The sequence below is a fragment of the Stegostoma tigrinum genome, chromosome 1 (genome assembly GCF_030684315.1).
Source record: "Stegostoma tigrinum isolate sSteTig4 chromosome 1, sSteTig4.hap1, whole genome shotgun sequence".
In the NCBI taxonomy this organism is placed as follows: domain Eukaryota; kingdom Metazoa; phylum Chordata; class Chondrichthyes; order Orectolobiformes; family Stegostomatidae; genus Stegostoma; species Stegostoma tigrinum.
Window position 1 is genome coordinate 146846808 of NC_081354.1, and position 17289 is coordinate 146864096.

At 41.6% G+C, this 17289-nt stretch overlaps 2 protein-coding genes across 2 annotated transcripts in view; one reads left to right on the top strand and one right to left on the bottom strand.

The window, feature by feature from the left end:
• On the bottom strand, nucleotides 1–3453 carry rpp25l (ribonuclease P/MRP 25 subunit-like). The gene is made up of 2 exons (XM_048531307.2): nucleotides 3299–3453; nucleotides 1–693 (listed from the first exon to the last, which is right to left on the bottom strand). The coding sequence occupies exon 2, from the start codon at nucleotides 648–650 to the stop codon at nucleotides 96–98; it is 555 nt and encodes a 184-aa protein (XP_048387264.1). The 5' UTR covers nucleotides 651–693; nucleotides 3299–3453; the 3' UTR covers nucleotides 1–95.
• The window catches only part of dctn3 (dynactin 3 (p22)), a 26506-nt gene continuing 12648 nt past the window's right edge, over nucleotides 3432–17289 (top strand). Inside the window, exons 1-2 of the mRNA XM_048531317.2 lie at nucleotides 3432–3565; nucleotides 15425–15509. Of these exons, the coding sequence (XP_048387274.1) occupies nucleotides 3482–3565; nucleotides 15425–15509 (169 nt within the window). The 5' untranslated portion in view covers nucleotides 3432–3481. The remainder of the gene's footprint in view (nucleotides 3566–15424; nucleotides 15510–17289) is intronic.

The following is a 17289-nucleotide window of genomic DNA, read 5'->3' on the forward strand; positions in this document are numbered from 1 at the left end:
TATTTCCAAAAATTTTAATTTGAAAAACAAATACAGCTTTATCTGTTACCAACAGCATGTGTCAAATGATTTTTGTATTCTCTCCTCCTGTCCCCTCAGCTTCTTGATTTTTTGGGCCTTTCTCCTCTTCCAGATCCATGATGTTTACCCCCTTTACCCAGTCCATCTCCACCTTGTCTTTTTTTCCTTTGAGCCTGTGCTTCCTCTTTCAAAGAATGTATCCACAAAGCATCGAAGGACCCAGGAGCTTGGTAGCCTGCCTCATTTGTAGGCAGAATGTCTTTAGACAACAGAACACAAATAGCTGGAAGGTTTCTTTTCACAGTTAAGCTATCTAAGCCTGCCTCTGAAACAATAGGTTCCCAGAGTTCTTCAAACTGTTTATAAAACAACTTGGTAATTTGATGGAGACCTTTTAATCTTCTCTTCATGATCTCCACACACGTGATTGCTTTGCTGACAGCTTTCCCAGTGCCGGTAAAAAGGATCTCTCTGATATTGGCTGATTCCATCTTTCCAATGGCGTATCCCATGAGATTTCGGATTTTGCTACCTTCCTTCACCTTCATTTCAATAATATCTTTTGGAAGATTGGCAATTGGCTGTGGACAAGGGAGTTCTGTGATCTTTGTTTTTTGGTAATTTTCCATTTTGAGAAATGTCTTATAATTCTGAAGTGATGGAAATCAGAACCTGTAAATATAAATATATAAATATCAATTACTTACAGCTGGAAAACTAAGAATCTAGAATGTCTACTTTGTCTGCCATTCTAATTTATTGCAAACTTAAAAATGCACTATACGTTTACCTTCCTGAAAATGCTGACTCATCCAAGTATAACAACCCGAATTGTTCTTTTAGATGACATTACACATGATAATAAGTTACTTGACAATGGAAGCATTTGACATCCAAATATGCCCATGAGTGCTGAATTTAGGAGAATACCAAGTGTGATTTCTGCTACTTTGAAGATTGAAGACAACAAAAGTACCTTGCTATGGCAGCAACTGAGGTAAACCAGCAGAACACGACAGCAGATTGAATTGATTCTTCACAAGCTATTGTTCAATCGCAATTGAGTGGTGCATGTATTCTTTACATTAAAAAACATTTCAGAGTGAAATTCCATTTGTGGTACTACATTAGCAGCAAGTGCTTTGTGCATATTTTTAATTGCTCACATCACATCCTTCTCACCCAATCTTCATTTTAAACATGTGAATTTCATTTGAAACATTTCTATTTTCTAACATCTTTGGAGCCAGTCATTTTCGTATATGCCCCAGAATCTCTGAATTTTAGATTCTATTTGATAGAAGCTAAGCATGAATTGTTCCCTAATCTACTGCTTTAGAGGCACGATGTCACACCATTCTCAGATGTCTCTAAACTCCAGAAAAGTACAGAGCTTTTCTCAAAATATCTAATTTCACATGATGTTTATGATCCATATTCAGATAACTAATAGCCAATGCACTGTCAAGTAATCAGCTGGAAGTGCAACTTGATAGCATATAATAGCAAATAATCCACAGGAGTCAAGATGGAAACATTTTCTGCAAAAACCAAATACCATCAAGAAACTGCACTTTATGCAAGTAATTTAATCAACAAAACAGAGTGAATGGAGAATAATTATATCCAAACACGAGTAAATGATTAAATCCCATGCGCTCGCAATTTCATTCTCCAAGCACGGCTAACAAAGAAATTATTCAATTATTTTCATTCTAGCTAGGAATAACTAACCTTCTCTGCTACAGTGGCATGTGGTCTTTTACCGTGATCAGAGCAGTCAGAGCCTTAATTTAACATCCTTATTTGAAAGATAACATTACTGACTAGAGTTGTGAGCGCATGGAATAGTTTACCAGTGGTAGTCGTGGAAGCGGACTCATTAGTGACATTTAAGCGACTGCTGGACATGCACATGGACAGCAGTGAATTGAGGGGAATTTAGGTTAGGTTATTTTATTTTTGGATTAGGATTATTCCACGGCACAACATCGTGGGCTCAAGGGCCTGAACTGTGCTGTACTTTTCTATGTTCTATGTTCTGTGACTCCCTCAGTACTTTTCAAGAGTATCACCCTAGATATTTTGTTGAATTCAGTCCTGCAGGACTGCTATTCACCATCATTCAGACTCTGAGCTTTAGTCAAGATTGGCACTTAAATAAAAGGCACATACAATGGCTACCTGCAATTTAAAATAAGAATTTAAAACATTAGGTATATTCAGCAGGTCAGACAGTAACCCTGTTTCTCCAGAGACAATGCTTTCAGATAAATGGCCTCTTATCAAAACTGTCAAAAGTTAGAGATGTCACAATTTTCAAGCAAGTTTAGAGAAGTCAAAGGTTGCGAGAAAAAATGTGCACATGTGAGACTATGGATGAAAGAGAGATTAGAGGATCAATGAAGGTGCAAGGCAAAATAGAGTTGTATGGATCAGATGTAAATCTGTGTGCATAAGTCACAAAGTCTCACTTCAACTGTCCAGATCACACCTGGAGTAGTGGGTGCAGTTTTGGCCTCTATCACAGAAAAGATATTATTGCTACAGAGAGACTGTAATGAAAAGTCACCAGAATTTTCTCAGGATGGCAGAACTGGCCTATGAACAGAGATTGAGCAAAGTGGACCTGTACTTTCTACAGTATTGAAGAATGAATACAAATTTCATTGAAACCTACAAAATATTTAAAGCAATAGTTAAGATAAATGAAAGTGAAACATTTCCCTTAGGTGGGGAATCTAAAGGAGGAAAATTTGAGAATGAGGGGCTTTAAAAGTCTGCCCATCTGGCATGGGAGGGCAGGATCTCTGGGCCGAATAGCCTAGCCCTGTTCCTCTGCTCTTGAAATGGGATCAAAGGTTATGATCTGAAATTGATACAGTTGGAAGGCTGCTCCTCTCTACCTTAATACCTGAAGGAGGAGCAAGGCTTCAAAAGCTTGTGTTCTCAAATAAACCTATTGGACTATAGTCTGGTGATAATGGGAACTGCAGATGCTGGAGAATCCAAGATAATAAAATGTGAGGCTGGATGAACACAGCAGGCCAAGCAGCATCTCAGGAGTACTATTGTCTGGTGTCGTGTGACTTCTGACCTTATCCAACACCGGCACCGCCACTACCACATCATTTCTTCCCCTTAATCATTCAGACTTCGCTATTTGACGTTATTTGCTACTCTCTTTTTCTGTCGCTGCTCCCAAAGCTCTGATATTTCTAACCCATCCCGCTTCTCAACAAACAGTAATTCTGTTTCTCTTTCCGAAAAGGCTGACCTGCCGAGTTTTTTTCAGTTTCGTTACCACGGCACCGTCTATTCAGCAGCTCCTGGTAGTTACCCCGCAACTTCCCAACCCGAGTCCTATCCGCACCGGGATCCCAAGCCCAGGCCTCGCACCTGGTCCTGGGCCCGGGCCCTCTGACGTAATTTCCGCCGTTGGGCGGAAGTGGCGCTGACAATGGCGGAGCTGAAGAGGCTGCAGGACCGTTTGGAGAAACTCGAGACTCGGCTGTACGGAGAGAGAGGGCGGCAGGCCGGACAGGTACTGTACCTACATGTGATAGTAATAAAACAAATCAGGTACTGCCAGTGGGAGAGAGGCCGGGACAGGTGCTGCCCGGCTGGAGCGGAGTGGAATGGGCAGGGCAGATAGAGACAGGTCGGATAGGTGTTCTTTGGGGAGGGAGTGGTGTTGGTGACAGCGAGCGGAAAAATACGACTGGGCAGGTGGGTGAAGGGTGGAGGGAGTGGATGGAATTGGGGGAAGAGATGATGGAGAAGGGATATCGGACCGGAGAGAGAGGGGCTGGGACTTGGTGATGGGAATGGAGACCAGAGTGGTAGGGTTTGAATTACGTTCCCGATCCACCCTTTCAGGTCTCTTCAGAATCTTGTATGTTACATCGAATCATCTCTCATTTGTCTGTTTTTACAAAGAAGAGTGATCCAGTGTACTTAGCTTTTTATCACAGGAATGGATCTGTTGAACCAAGTATGCTGTTTCCAATGAAATTCTGTCCTTAACTGTTCAGTCTAAAGCTATACACACAGTCTTAAAGATGTCGTCCCACTGTTTAAGCAAGGCTTCTTTATTTCTGCAGCTATGTTTTCTGCTGCCAAGGATCATGTGCATTAGCAATAATATCTGTCATAGATAAAAGAATAGTTAAAAATACAAAATAATGAGAGTTTTAATGAGAACATATCAAGTCACATACTCCAAAAGTAGAACTTTTTTTGTACTTGGCAGTAATATCACAGTGCCACATGCATGTTGGGGAATCTTTGTTGTCAGTGAACAGATCCTGTTGTTCGTTGCTTACTGCGCTGGCAAGTTTGTTTGCAAGCATTTTCTCACCATACTAGGTAACATCATGAATGTTTCACCAGTGAAGCGTTGGTGTTCTGTCCTGCTTGATACTTATGTGTCTCGGTTAGCTGGAGTAGGTGGCATCACTTCTAGATTTGTTTATTAGTGGGTGGTGTATGGGGTCCAGCTCCACATGTTTGTTAACAAAGTTCTGGTTTGAGTGCCACACTTCCAGGAGTTCTTATGTGTATCTTTGTTTGGCTAGTCCTATGATGGCTACGTTGTCCCTGTTGAATTGGTGTCCCTCTTTGTCTGTGTATTGAAATGAATGATAGTACCAAGCAAAGACACGCACGAGAATTCCTGGAAGCCGGGCCTGCAAACCGGAACTCCATTAACGAACATGTAGAGCTGGACCCCATATACCAAACAATAAGAAACCAATCCAGAGGTGACACTAGATGTTACCTAGAATGGTGATTAAATGTTTGTGAACAAACATACCAGCTCAGCAAGCAAGCCAGCAACCTGAGCTACAAATCTTCTCAAAAACTTTGAACAGACCGTATTTCTGCACTCTGATCGTATTAAAGTACAGGCTATTCTTGTCTTCTTATTTGTTTACTCCACATGAATATTTGTGCATTTAGCAAGTCTTTCTGAACATCTACATTTATAAGTTTCACACCTTTTAAATTTTTTTTGTTCTTAATGCCAAACTGAATACTAACCTTGCATTTCCCAGCATGTCACTCCACTTGCCCCATTGTTGCCCACTCACTTAAACTGTCCATAATTTCTTGCAGCCTCATTGTGTCCTCCTCACTTTACAGCTGACATTCCCAACCATCTTTGTGTCATCTACTAGTTTAGATTTGTTTCTCTTAGTTGCTTTATCTAAGTCATTAAAATACATCGTAAATACCTGTGGTCCTAAACTGATCCTTGCAGCCTACTGTGACATAGTATAGCTGTCATCAGGATCCTGTAAATTCTCCCACCAATGTTTCCCTGATTATTCCTGATCTTCAACTCATAGTGTTTTGGCTTCCTGATCTTCTGGGCCATGATCCTTTCTCAATACTATTCTTCTCTCGTTCTTTCAGTATATTAAAATTTATTTCCCATCCTTGATCACTTTGTAGATATATCCCTGCAATTTCAATTGTCATTTATCTCTCTGGTTTGTTCCTTATTTAATGCATTCAGATAATGAGCAGTTTAATGTTACTTCTCCTGCCCTCCTCTTAGTTTATCAGGTCAGAGATCCCATCCTAATTCACGTGAAGCCCATCTACAGCTCCCTCTATATTGCTGTCAAGAATCAACACCCTTCCTAACACCACTCTTTGAGTCGTGACATTGATTTTTGAATTTGCTGTACCTTATGCCAGTAGCTGTGTGGTTCAGTAACCTAATCAGACGTTATTGCTTTATTTTTATTCATATGCTCAAGGGATGTCGACACATATTGTCCTTCCCTAATTGCCTGGATAGGCATAGCAATTACAAGTCAACTGCATTGCTGTGAGCCTGGAGTCACATAGGCCAGGAAAGGACAGCAGTTTACATCCTAAAAGACAATGAGATGTGTTTTTAAGACAAATTATTTTATGGTCATCTTGAGACTTTTAATTTGGTTTTAAAAATTAAACTCAAAATCTACCATCTGCCATTGTGGGATTCAAACTCGTACTCAGAACACTAGATTTGTGTTGAGAACACTCTTCATTCTTCTAAATTCCGATGAATACAATCCCAGTCCACTTGGGCTGTGCTCATAAACCAAAGCTCTGAAATCCAGAATCAACCTAGTGAATCTCCTCTGAACCTCCTCCAATACCACTACATCCTTTCTCAAGTCCTTTCTGAAGTTGTGGATTATCAGTCCACTATTGTCTATTGATGAAAAACTTGTTCACCCAGAGAGTGGTGGATATATGGAATGCTCTGCCCCAGAAGGCAGTGGAGGCCAACTCTCTGGATGCTTTCAAGAAAGAGATAGACAGAGCTCTTAAAGATAGTGGAATCAAGGGTTATGGGGATAAGGCAGGAACAGGATACTGATTGTGGATGATCAGCCATGATCATAATGAATAGTGATGCTGGCTCGAAGGGCCGAATGGCCTACTCCAGCACCTATTATCTATTGTCTATTGTGACCACTATGTCACCATCATCTTAATTTGGACCTTGGGATCTGCTGAGTTTGAGGAAATACATCATTGGTTCTCTCTCCAGTATGACTCAACACCTGGTGGAAACGCAACCTTCAGAATGCCCAGTTGCACTTAGAGGGGACAGAACTTTTGGTTCATTCAAAAATTTTCAATAAATTTAAAATATTGTCAGTTTTAAAAACAGACTGAAGTGAAAGGTTTATTTGTTTTAAACAGTCAATGGATACATAAAAATTACTGAGTAACATTTATACAGACTGATTTTTGAAAGCCAAATTCCAGTTGCCTGCTTGTTTACTGACTTGTCTTACATTTGATAATTCTGAAAAGACTTTGCTTCTCTTGTTTTGGATTATTTGCAGGCTCTAGTGGCCAACATTAGGTATTGCAAGTTTACAAGATGTATTTATGTTGATATTTTCAGCGCTTGGGAATGGACTACTATCATGGACTACAATATTCGTCCTCAAGTAGTTCACTCCAGATGAGAAAAGTAAAAGCACTTAAGAAAAAAAAAATGCCATCTGTGAATCACCTACTCGGGTTAATTGGTGCCTTTACTATGTGACAATTTGAATTTCACATAAGGACCAGAAGGAGGAGCAGTTCATCCCCTCTGACCATTGCCCTTACTGTTCAAAAAATTATCATCTTAGCTTGAAAAAGATTCAATGAGGAAGCCTCAACTACATCACTGGGCTAGGAATTCCACAGATTCACAATCCTTTGAGTAAAGAAGTTCCTCCTCAATTCAATTCAAAGTCTGCTCCCCCTAATTTTGAGGCTATGCCCTTTTGTTCTAGTTTCACCTGCCAATGGAAACATTCTCCCTGCTCTGTCTTAGCTATTCATCTCATAAAATTATGTATTTCTGTAAGATCCCTCTTCATTCTTCTAAATTCCGATGAATACAATCCCAGTCCACTTGAGCTGTGCTCATAAACCAAAGCTCTGAAATCCAGAATCAACCTAGTGAATCTCCTCTGTACCTCCTCCAATACCACTACATCCTTTCTCAAGTAAGGAGACCAAAACTGCATGCAGTACTCCAGTTATGGCCCTACCAGCACCCCATCCAGCTGTGACATAATCTCCCTGTTTTTAAACTCAATCCCTCTAGCATCAAAGGACAAAATTCCATTTGTCTTCTTAATTACCTGTTGCACCTACAAGCTAACCTTGTGTGATTCATGCACAAGGGTTCCCAGGTACCTCTGCGCAACAACATGCTGTGGACTAACTCCAATGTCAGGATATCTTCCTTTTGATTAGGGCCCCAAAACTGTTCACAGTATCCCAGATTTCATCTAACTAGTACTTTGTATAGTTTAAGCATAATTTTCCTACTTTAAACTCTATTCACTTTGAATAAAGGCCACCATTCCATTTGCCATCCCTGTTACCTGCTAAACTCTGATGCTCGCTTTTTATGATTCATGAATGAGCACACACAAATCATTCTGTAGCTTTCTGCAGTCTTCCTGTTTAAATAACATTGAGCTTTACTGTTCAACTAAGGTGCATAACATGTCATTTTCCCCACAATAAGTTCCATCTGCCAAGTTTTTGCCTACTTATTTAACTGCCCAACAACCCTCTGCAGACTCTTTGTCAAACTAATCACTTGCATTCCCACCTGTTTTTCTGTCATCTGCAAACTTACCTACAGTACATTCACTTTCATCATCTAAGTCATTAATATGTATTCTTAATAATTGTGGTACTAGCACTGATACCAGTAGCACCTGAAAATGCCCAATTATTCCAACTGACCTTCTTGTCTATTCATTAGCCAGTCCACCATCCATACTAATATACTACCTTCAATAGCATGGGCTCTTTTCTTATTAAATAGTCTAATGTGTGGTACTTTATCAAACACCTTCTTAAAATCCAAATATATTACATGCACTGCACCTTGGTTGGATAGACTGGGTTTGTTTTTACTGGAACATAGATTCTGAATGGCATAGATACAGTGAGGCTTTTTTCGCAGGGTGAAGGGGTCAGTTGTTTGGGGGTGCAGATGTGTAATGTGTGGAGGTGGTGAATGTTTTAAAGGAGATGTGCAAGGCAAGGCTTTCACTCAAATGTTGGTGATTGCATGGAACACGCTGCCAGAGGAAGTGGTGGAAGTAAACACAATTTGCAGCTTTCAAGAAGCACCTGGATGAATACATGAATAGGAAGGAAATAGAGGGATACAGATCCTGTAAGTGAAGATATGTGTTCGTGCAGGCGTGGAAGGCTAAAGAGCCTGTTCCTATGTTGTATTGTTCTTTGTTATCACCTCAGAATAATTCTGGTAAATTTGTCAGGTATGATTGCCCCTTCATGAAGCCAGGATGATTCTGCTTTATCATATTGTCAAATGCTCTGACTTTACGTCCTTCTGCACAGAGTCTAGCATTTTTCCAGTAACAGAAGTTGAGCTTAACTGGCCTGTTGTTATGTATTTTTTGGGTTCCTTCCCTTGATAAATAGCGGTGTTGTATTAACAGTTTTCCAGTACTTCGGGGTCCTTTTCTGAGGAATCCTGGAAAATTATAAGTCGTGAATCCACTTTTGTTGTAGCTACTTCCTTTAATATGTTAGGATGCATCCTATCAGATCTAGGGGATTTCACCTTCTGTTGCTTACGAATTTCCCAAGCACTTTGCTGTAATGACATTTTTTGTGATTATTTTCTCTCCTCTTGCCTTTCAATTATTTAGTAATTTTGTAATGCTTTTAGTGTGAAGCCTGATGCATAGCATTTATTCAACTCTTGTCATTTCGTGTTTCCCTATTATTATTAGTTTCTCAGCTCCATTCTCTAAAGGGTGTATGTTCACTTTGGCTTCATTTTTCCTTATATATATTTAAATAAGCTCTTGATATTACTTAAGTTTATCTTCACCCTGTTCGTTTTTTTTGTTTATCTTTTGTTTGTTTTTAATACTTTCTCAATCGTCTGGCTTACTACTAATCTTTGTCACATTGTATGCTTTTTCATTCAATTTGATGCTATTTTTAACTTCTGTGGTTAACCATGGTTAGCTTATCCCCTCCATTGAATCCTTCGACCTCTTTAGAATATGCCTTTGCTGTGAGCCATGAACTATTTTCTTAAATGTCTACCATTGTTCCTTAACAGTCTTTGCTGCTAAAATTCTTTTCCCCTAGTCCACTCCAGCCAGTTCTGCCCTCATTTCTTTGTAATTACCTTTACTTAAGTTTAGAACAGTTGTTTCTGACTCACATTTTTCCCTCTCAAGCTGACTGCTAAACTCTATAATGTTGTGGTCACTGTTTCCGAGGGAATCCGCTACTGTCACATTATTTATTAAACCTACACCATTACACATCATCAGATCTAAAATAGCTTGTTGGAACCACCATGTACTGTACTAGGAAGCTGAGCCAAATGAATTATGAATTGTCCCTCATGCCTTCCTGTACCAATTTGAATATCCCAAGTTACATAAAGATTAAAATCACCCATAATTAATATGCCACATTTGGTACATTCTGTTACGATATCTTGATTTATTCTATACCCCAACACATAACTACTGTTAGGGCCCTAAAGACAACCACTACTCTTCTTTCCCCTTTTACATCTTACCTCCACCCATGTAGATTCAAAGTCTTCTGATCCAAGGTTATTTCTTCCAATTGTACTTGTTCCTTTCTGTAAGAGCAATCCTATCCTTTCTTCCTAAATGTCTTCTGAAAAATCAGACCCCTGAATGTTCAGTTCCTAGATTTATTCTCCTTGTAATCACATCTCCGCAACGGTTACAAGATGAGGCCCTTTAACATGTATTTGTCCTGTTTATTGATTTTTTTTTCAGAATATTATGTACATACAATTAAAGAGCTATTAATTTTTGCCATTTTACCAGTTTTCCACTGTTGACCCTATTTTTTGCGGTTTTGTTATGTTTGTAAACTCTGCCCCTTCCTAACCCACTATAGATATTGTTACTTAAATAGCTGCCCGTAATGCTGCAATATCCTCTTGCTTTGTAAGTCTACATTTTGCCTCTTCTCAAATCCTTTCCCCTTTTCCAAGGTAGCACAATTCCTGCAACTCAGACTCCAGCTCCTCAACTTGAATCCAAAGTTCCTCGAGCTGCAAAGACTGACTACAGATGTTTGCTCTGAATCATCTTGGTATCCAACTGTTTCCACATGTTGCAACAGGAACATCTGTCCTTCCATCATTACCATAATTGATTTAACTTTTAATTAATTGGTTGAGACTCCCTGCTCTTTACACTTCAATCTAATGATATTTTGTTCGTTATAAACTAACGGGAAAAATCTCACCAGTATTAATCTAATACTTAAGCAATTATTTTTAAAATAGAGAAGTAAAACACGAGAGACCCAACAAACTAAAAACCTTAATTTTACTTCAAAAAGCAAAATATTCAACAATTCTCACTGAGCAGCTGGTTTCACTGGAGGTCGGTCTGTTGATCCATGTCATTGTCCTCTCCACTTGTCAGTCGCTCTGGAAAATTGACTTCTTGCAAAGAACCTATTTAAAGCACCTCTGTCCTCCTTTTCCACTTTTTTCCAGTTTTCCGATAGAACAAGCAGTTTCTCGCTCAGTCTCCGTTTTACTCAACTGAGGTCTTGTGCATACTGATGCTCCTTAGCAGCTGCACAGAAAACGATTATTGGTTCTCATTCACGTCTTTTCCGAGAAACTGTATAGCTACAGTGATCAATACTTCATTCAGAGAAAGGAATTCAGATGCTAGAATCCTCACAGCCAAAATCAGACAGCTTCTGACTTACAGAATACATTAATAGAAAGTGTAATAATGTTAAATCTTGCTGAATAATCATGAAAAATAGAAGAAAGTAGAGGTAGTAGAAGTAAGCTATTTAATTCATGTGCTTCTTTTTCATCCTTTCACTTTCAAAGAACAAAGAAAATTACAAGGTAACAAAGTGTGGAGCTGGATGAACACAGCTGGCCAAGCAGCATGTCAGGAGCACAAAAGCTGACGTTTCGGACCTCAGGGGACCTCCCACCCACAGCCTCCAACCTCATTGTTCCTCAACCCCGCACGGCCTGTTTCTATTTCCTTCCCAAAATGCACAAACCTGCCTGCCCTGGTCGACCCATTGTCTCAGCCTGCTCCTGCCCCACCGAACTCATCTCCACCTATCTGGACTCCATTTTCTCCCCTTTGGTCCAGGAACTCCCTACCTATGTCTGTGACACCACCCACACCCTCCACATCCTCCAGGACTTCCAATTCCCTGGCCCCCAACACCTCATTTTCACCATGGACGTCCAGTCCCTATACACCTGTATTCCTCATGCAGATGGCCTCAAGGCCCTCCGCTTCTTCCTGTCCCGCAGGCCCAACCAATCCCCCTCCACCAACACCGTCATCCGCCTAGCCGAACTCGTCCTCACCCTCAACAACTTCTCTTTCAATTCCTCCCACTTCCTACAAACAAAAGGGGGTGACCATGGGTACCCGCATGGGCCCAAGCTATGCTTGCCTCTTTGTAGGTTACGTGGAACAGTCCCTCTTCCGCACCTACACTGGACCCAAACCCCACCTCTTCCTCCGTAACATTGATGACTGTATCAGCGCCGCCTCTTGCTCCCCAGAGGAGCTCGAACAGTTCATCCTCTTCACCAACACCTTCCACCCCAACCTCAGGTTCACCTGGGCCATCTCCAACACATCCCTCACCTTCCTGGACCTCTCAGTCTCCATCTCAGGTAACCAGCTAGAAACTGATGTCCATTTCAAGTCCACTGACTCCCACAGCTACCTAGAATACACCTCCTCCCACCCACCCTCCTGCAAAAATTCCATCCCCTATTCCCAATTCCTCTGCCTCCGCCGCATCTACTCCCAGGATGAGGCATTCCACTCCCACACATCCCAGATGTCCACGTTCTTCCAGGACCGCAACTTCCCCCCGCAGTGGTCGAGAACGCCCTTGACCGTGTCTCCCGCATTTCCCGCAATACATCCCTCACACCCCACAACCGCCCCCCAGAGGATCCCCCTCGTTCTCTCATACCACCCCACCATCCTCTGGATACAATGCATCATCCTCCGACACTTCCGCCATCTACAATCCGACTCCACCACCCAAGCCATTTTTCCATCCCCACCCTTGTCTGCCTTCCAGAGAGACCACTCTCCGCGACTCCCTTGTCCGCTTCACACTCCCCTCCAACCCCACCACCCGGCACCTTCCCCTGCAACCGCAGGAAGTGCTACACTTGCCCCCACACCACCTCCCTCACCCTCATCCCAGGCCCCAAGATGATTTTCCATATCAAGCAGATGTTCACCTGCACATCTGCCAATGTGGTATATTGTATCGATTGTACCGGGTGTGGCTACCTCTACATTGGGGAAACTAAGCAGAGGCTCGGGGACCACTTTGCAGAACACCTCCGCTCGGTTCGCAACAAACAACTGCACCTCCCAGTCACGAACCATTTCCACTCCCCCTCCCATTCCTCAGACGACATGTCCATCATGGGCCTCCTGCAGTGCCACAATGATGCCACCCGAAGGTTGCAAGAACAGCAAGTCATATTCCGCTTGGGAACCCTGCAGCCCAATGGTATCAATGTGGACTTCACAAGCTTCAAAATGTCCCCTCCCCCCACTGCATCACAAAACCAGCCCAGTTCTTCCCCTCCCCCCACTGCATCCCAAAACCAGCCCAGCCTGTCTCTGCCTCCCTAACCTGCTCTTCCTCTCACCCATCCCTTCCTCCTACCTCGAGCCGCACCTCCATTTCCTACCAACCACCTCATCCCACCTTCTTGACCTGTCCTTCTTCCCTGGACTGACCTATCCCCTCCCTCCCTCCTCATCTCTACTCTCCTCTCTACCTATCTTCTTTTCTGTCCATCTTCGGTCCGCCTCCCCCTCTCTCCCTATTTATTCCAGTTCCCTCTCCCCATCCCCCTCTCTGATGAAGGGTCTCGGCCCAAAACGTCAGTTTTTGTGCTCCTGACATGCTGCTTGGCCTGCTGTGTTCATCCAGCTCCACACTTTGTTATCTTGGATTCTACAGCATCTGCAGTTCCCATTATCAAAGAAAATTACAACACAGAAACAGGCCCTTCAGTCCTCCAAGCCTGCGCCAAACCAGATGCTCTATCTAAACCTGTTGCCCGTTTTCCAAGGATCCATATCGCTCTGCTCTCTGCCCATTCGTTTACCTGTCTAGGTACATCTTAAATGACACTATCATACCCACCTGTACCACCTCCGCTGGCAACACATTCCAGGCACCCACCACCCTCTGCGTAAAGAACTTTCCACGCATATCTCCCTTAAACTTTTCCCCTCTCACCTTGAAATCATGACCCCTAGTAATTGAGTCCCCATTCTGGGAAAAAGCTTCTTACTATCCACTCTGTCAATTCCTCTCATGATTTTGTAGACCTCAATCAGGTCCCCCCTCAACCTCTGTCTTTCTAATGTAAATAATCCAATTCTACTCAACCTGTCTTCATAGCCACCACCCTCCATACCTGGCAACATCCTGGCGAAGCACCTCTCCAAAGCATCCACATCCTTTTGGTAATGTGGCGACCAGAACTGTACACAGTATAACAAATGTGGTTGAACCAAAGTCCTCTGCAACTGTAACATGACCTGCCAACTCTTGTACTCAATACCTTGTCCGATCAATGAAAGCATGCCGTATACCTTCTTGACCTGTGTTGCCACCTTCAGGTACAATGGACCTGAACACCCAGATCTCTCTGTGCGTCAGTTTTCCCCAGAGCTTTTCCATTTACTGGTTTGGTCTTGAATTGGATCTTCCAAAATGCATCACCTTGCATTTGCCTGGATGTAACTCCATCTGCCATTTCTCCGCCCAAGTCTCCAATCTGTCTATATTCTGCTACATTCTCCGACACTCCCCTTCATTGTCTCCTACTCCACCAATCTTAGTGTCATCTTCAAACTTGCTAATTGCACCATACCTTTCTCCAGATCATTTATGTATATCACAAACAAAAATGGTCCCAATACGAATCCCTGTCGAATGCCACTGGTCACAGAAACTCCCTTCCACTGCAGCTCTGTGCCCCTTTGCTCAGCCAGTTCTCTATCCATTTCGTTAGTACACCCTGGACCCCATGGGACTTCACTTTCTCCATCAGCCGACCATTGGGAATCTTATCAAATGCCTTACGAAGTCCAGGTACATAACATCTACAGCCCTTCCCTCATCTGTCAACTTTGTCACTTGCTCAAAGAATTCTATCAAAGTGTCCCCTTCCCTGCTCAAAATATTCAAAAGTAAAGGAAAGATATTTTTGAAGGTGTCAGGATGCCAAATGAAGCTGAAATGGCAGAGGAAAATGGAGCAGGTGATGAAATGATGGGGTACTCTATTCTGGTTTCAAGAGAGAGACAAGGTACAAAGTGAGAGAAGGGTAGTTTGTGATAGGGTGGAGCTGTACCCTTTCATTCTGTTTTTCCACCCCTACCCTCCAAACCATCCTCAAATAAAACATATTGCTTTTCTAATTTTACCTGACGTGGATCAGACATCACAGACCTGAGACATTACCTCTATTTTTCTTGCCAAATCTGTTGCTTATTTCCCCCATTTTGTTTTTATATCAGATTTTTAGGCATCCACATTTTATGTAAGAGGAGGTAGAATCCCTTTTGCACAGATTGTTCATGGCTACTGTTCTACCTCAGCTCCATTTCCCAACTTGACTCTGTTTCCCTCATTTACCTTTGTACAGTTGGAAAGGGATAGGAGTTGGTTGGAAATTAGTTTCTTTTAGAGATCAGTTACAGCCTTTGACTAAAAGTACATGGAAAGCTCAAATTTAAAATTGCAGTCTTTTTTTAAAAACGTATTAACCCAAGATTTATTCAGCTTTGTTGATTTTCAGTTTACAGATGGCATCTTGAAAGTCCAGGCTGCTCTGGGGAATATTTCCAGCAAAAGAGAGAGGATAAAAACTTTGTATAAGAAGAGTAAGTACAGACTGCTCTGTTCAAAGCAAGATTGAACCATTTGGATTGCACTTGTGTTAAAGTTTACATTTTTCATGTTTTACTTGCCTGCAGTGAGTTTCTGAATATTTGCATCCTTAATTTTACTATTGCCCACAAAGGTATCTGTAGATCCACTTCCTTTTAAAAGTCATTTTTTAAATTTAGAAGCGAGGATGGAAAACAAATAGTACTCTACAGGACACCTCCTGAGTTCGAAACTCATTGAGAAAATAGACAAAAGATGAATCAAGAAGTGATAATCAAGTAACTTCAAGTTTGGGTTCAAAGTTGTGATAGTAGAGCATAAAGGACAGAAAAGTGAGAACTTTCATATTTTTGAGATCCTGAAGAAGAGAAATTGGAAGTTCACACAGTAGAATAATGTTAGTTCCATTAGAAGCAAAACAATCTTGGCCATTTTTATATAGAGAACAGTGTTGAGGGAAAAGAGGAGAACAAAGTTATTGGTGACAGCTTTAGCAGTGGAGATGGTACTGGAAGTCTGTTTCCAGTAGGAGATTATTGCTCTTAGCTATACTAGGAAGTAGGGGTTTTGGTCGGCTCAGCTGGTTGGATGGCTGTTTCTGATGAAGAGAGACTCCAACAGTGTGAGTTCCATTCCTGTTCTGGCTGAGGTTATTATGAAGGTCCTGCGTTGTCGACCTCGCCCAAGGTGTGGTGACCCTTGAGATAAGCCATTACTAGACATCTCTCTCTATTGAGTGCGCAGCCATCTGATCCTCTTCGACTATGGCTACTATACCTTTACCAAGAAGAGTTAAAGTTGAAGATAAGTGTTGGTTGCAGTGAGGCTTGCATGAGAGGCGAAGAAATTTTGTCATTACAAAATTGACAGCTTTCATCTGAAGTACTACTTCAGCAGTTCAACTGCGAACGTTTTGGATGTGTGCACTAAAACTGCATTTTTTTGCAGGAGGCTTATGTAGAATAAAATTAACTCCAGTGATCTGATAGTGTTGGAAAATATTCCCAATTATCACAATAACTATAACATTATTAGACATAAAAACAAATGTTGGAAATATACAGCAGGTCATGCAGCTTTTGCGGTGGGACAAACAAATAACATTTCAGCTCTTGAACCTTTAGAAAGATAGGAACAGGAATAGGCCATTTAGCCCATTGAGCCTACCCTGCTATTCAGCATGATAATCATTGATTGAAAATTGCAGTGTCTTTTACTCAATCTGTCCTAAAATCCCTGCACTCATTTTGCTTCATCCTGACCACTTACCTTCCCACTTACTTTTGTGTCATCCAGTCTCGTTCAAATCATTACCATAAGTTATGAATAATTGCGCCCTGGTATTGCTTGCTTTGGCACGTCGCTAGTTACAGGTTACCATCCTGAATATGTACCCCCTTCCTAATTCTTTCAGTTAGCCAATCTGCATCCATGCTAAAATACTACCCTCCACCCTGCAGGATCTAAAGTAGCTGTATGTGCAGGACTCTATTTTGGAAATCTAAATATATTGCACCCACTGATTTCCCCATTACGTAGCTTGCTTCTTACGTCCTCAGAGATTTCTGATACATTTGCGAGGCATGATTTTCACTCCTTGAAGCCACACTGACTATAATTATGTTACATATTTCTAAATGCTCTGCTATAATGTTCTTTGTAATAGACTCTTAACTGTTTCTCAATAGCAGATGTTAAGCTAACTTACCCATGTTACTGTTTTTACCACCATCCCTTTTTGAATATGAAAATATTTTATTTGTGAATTGCAAA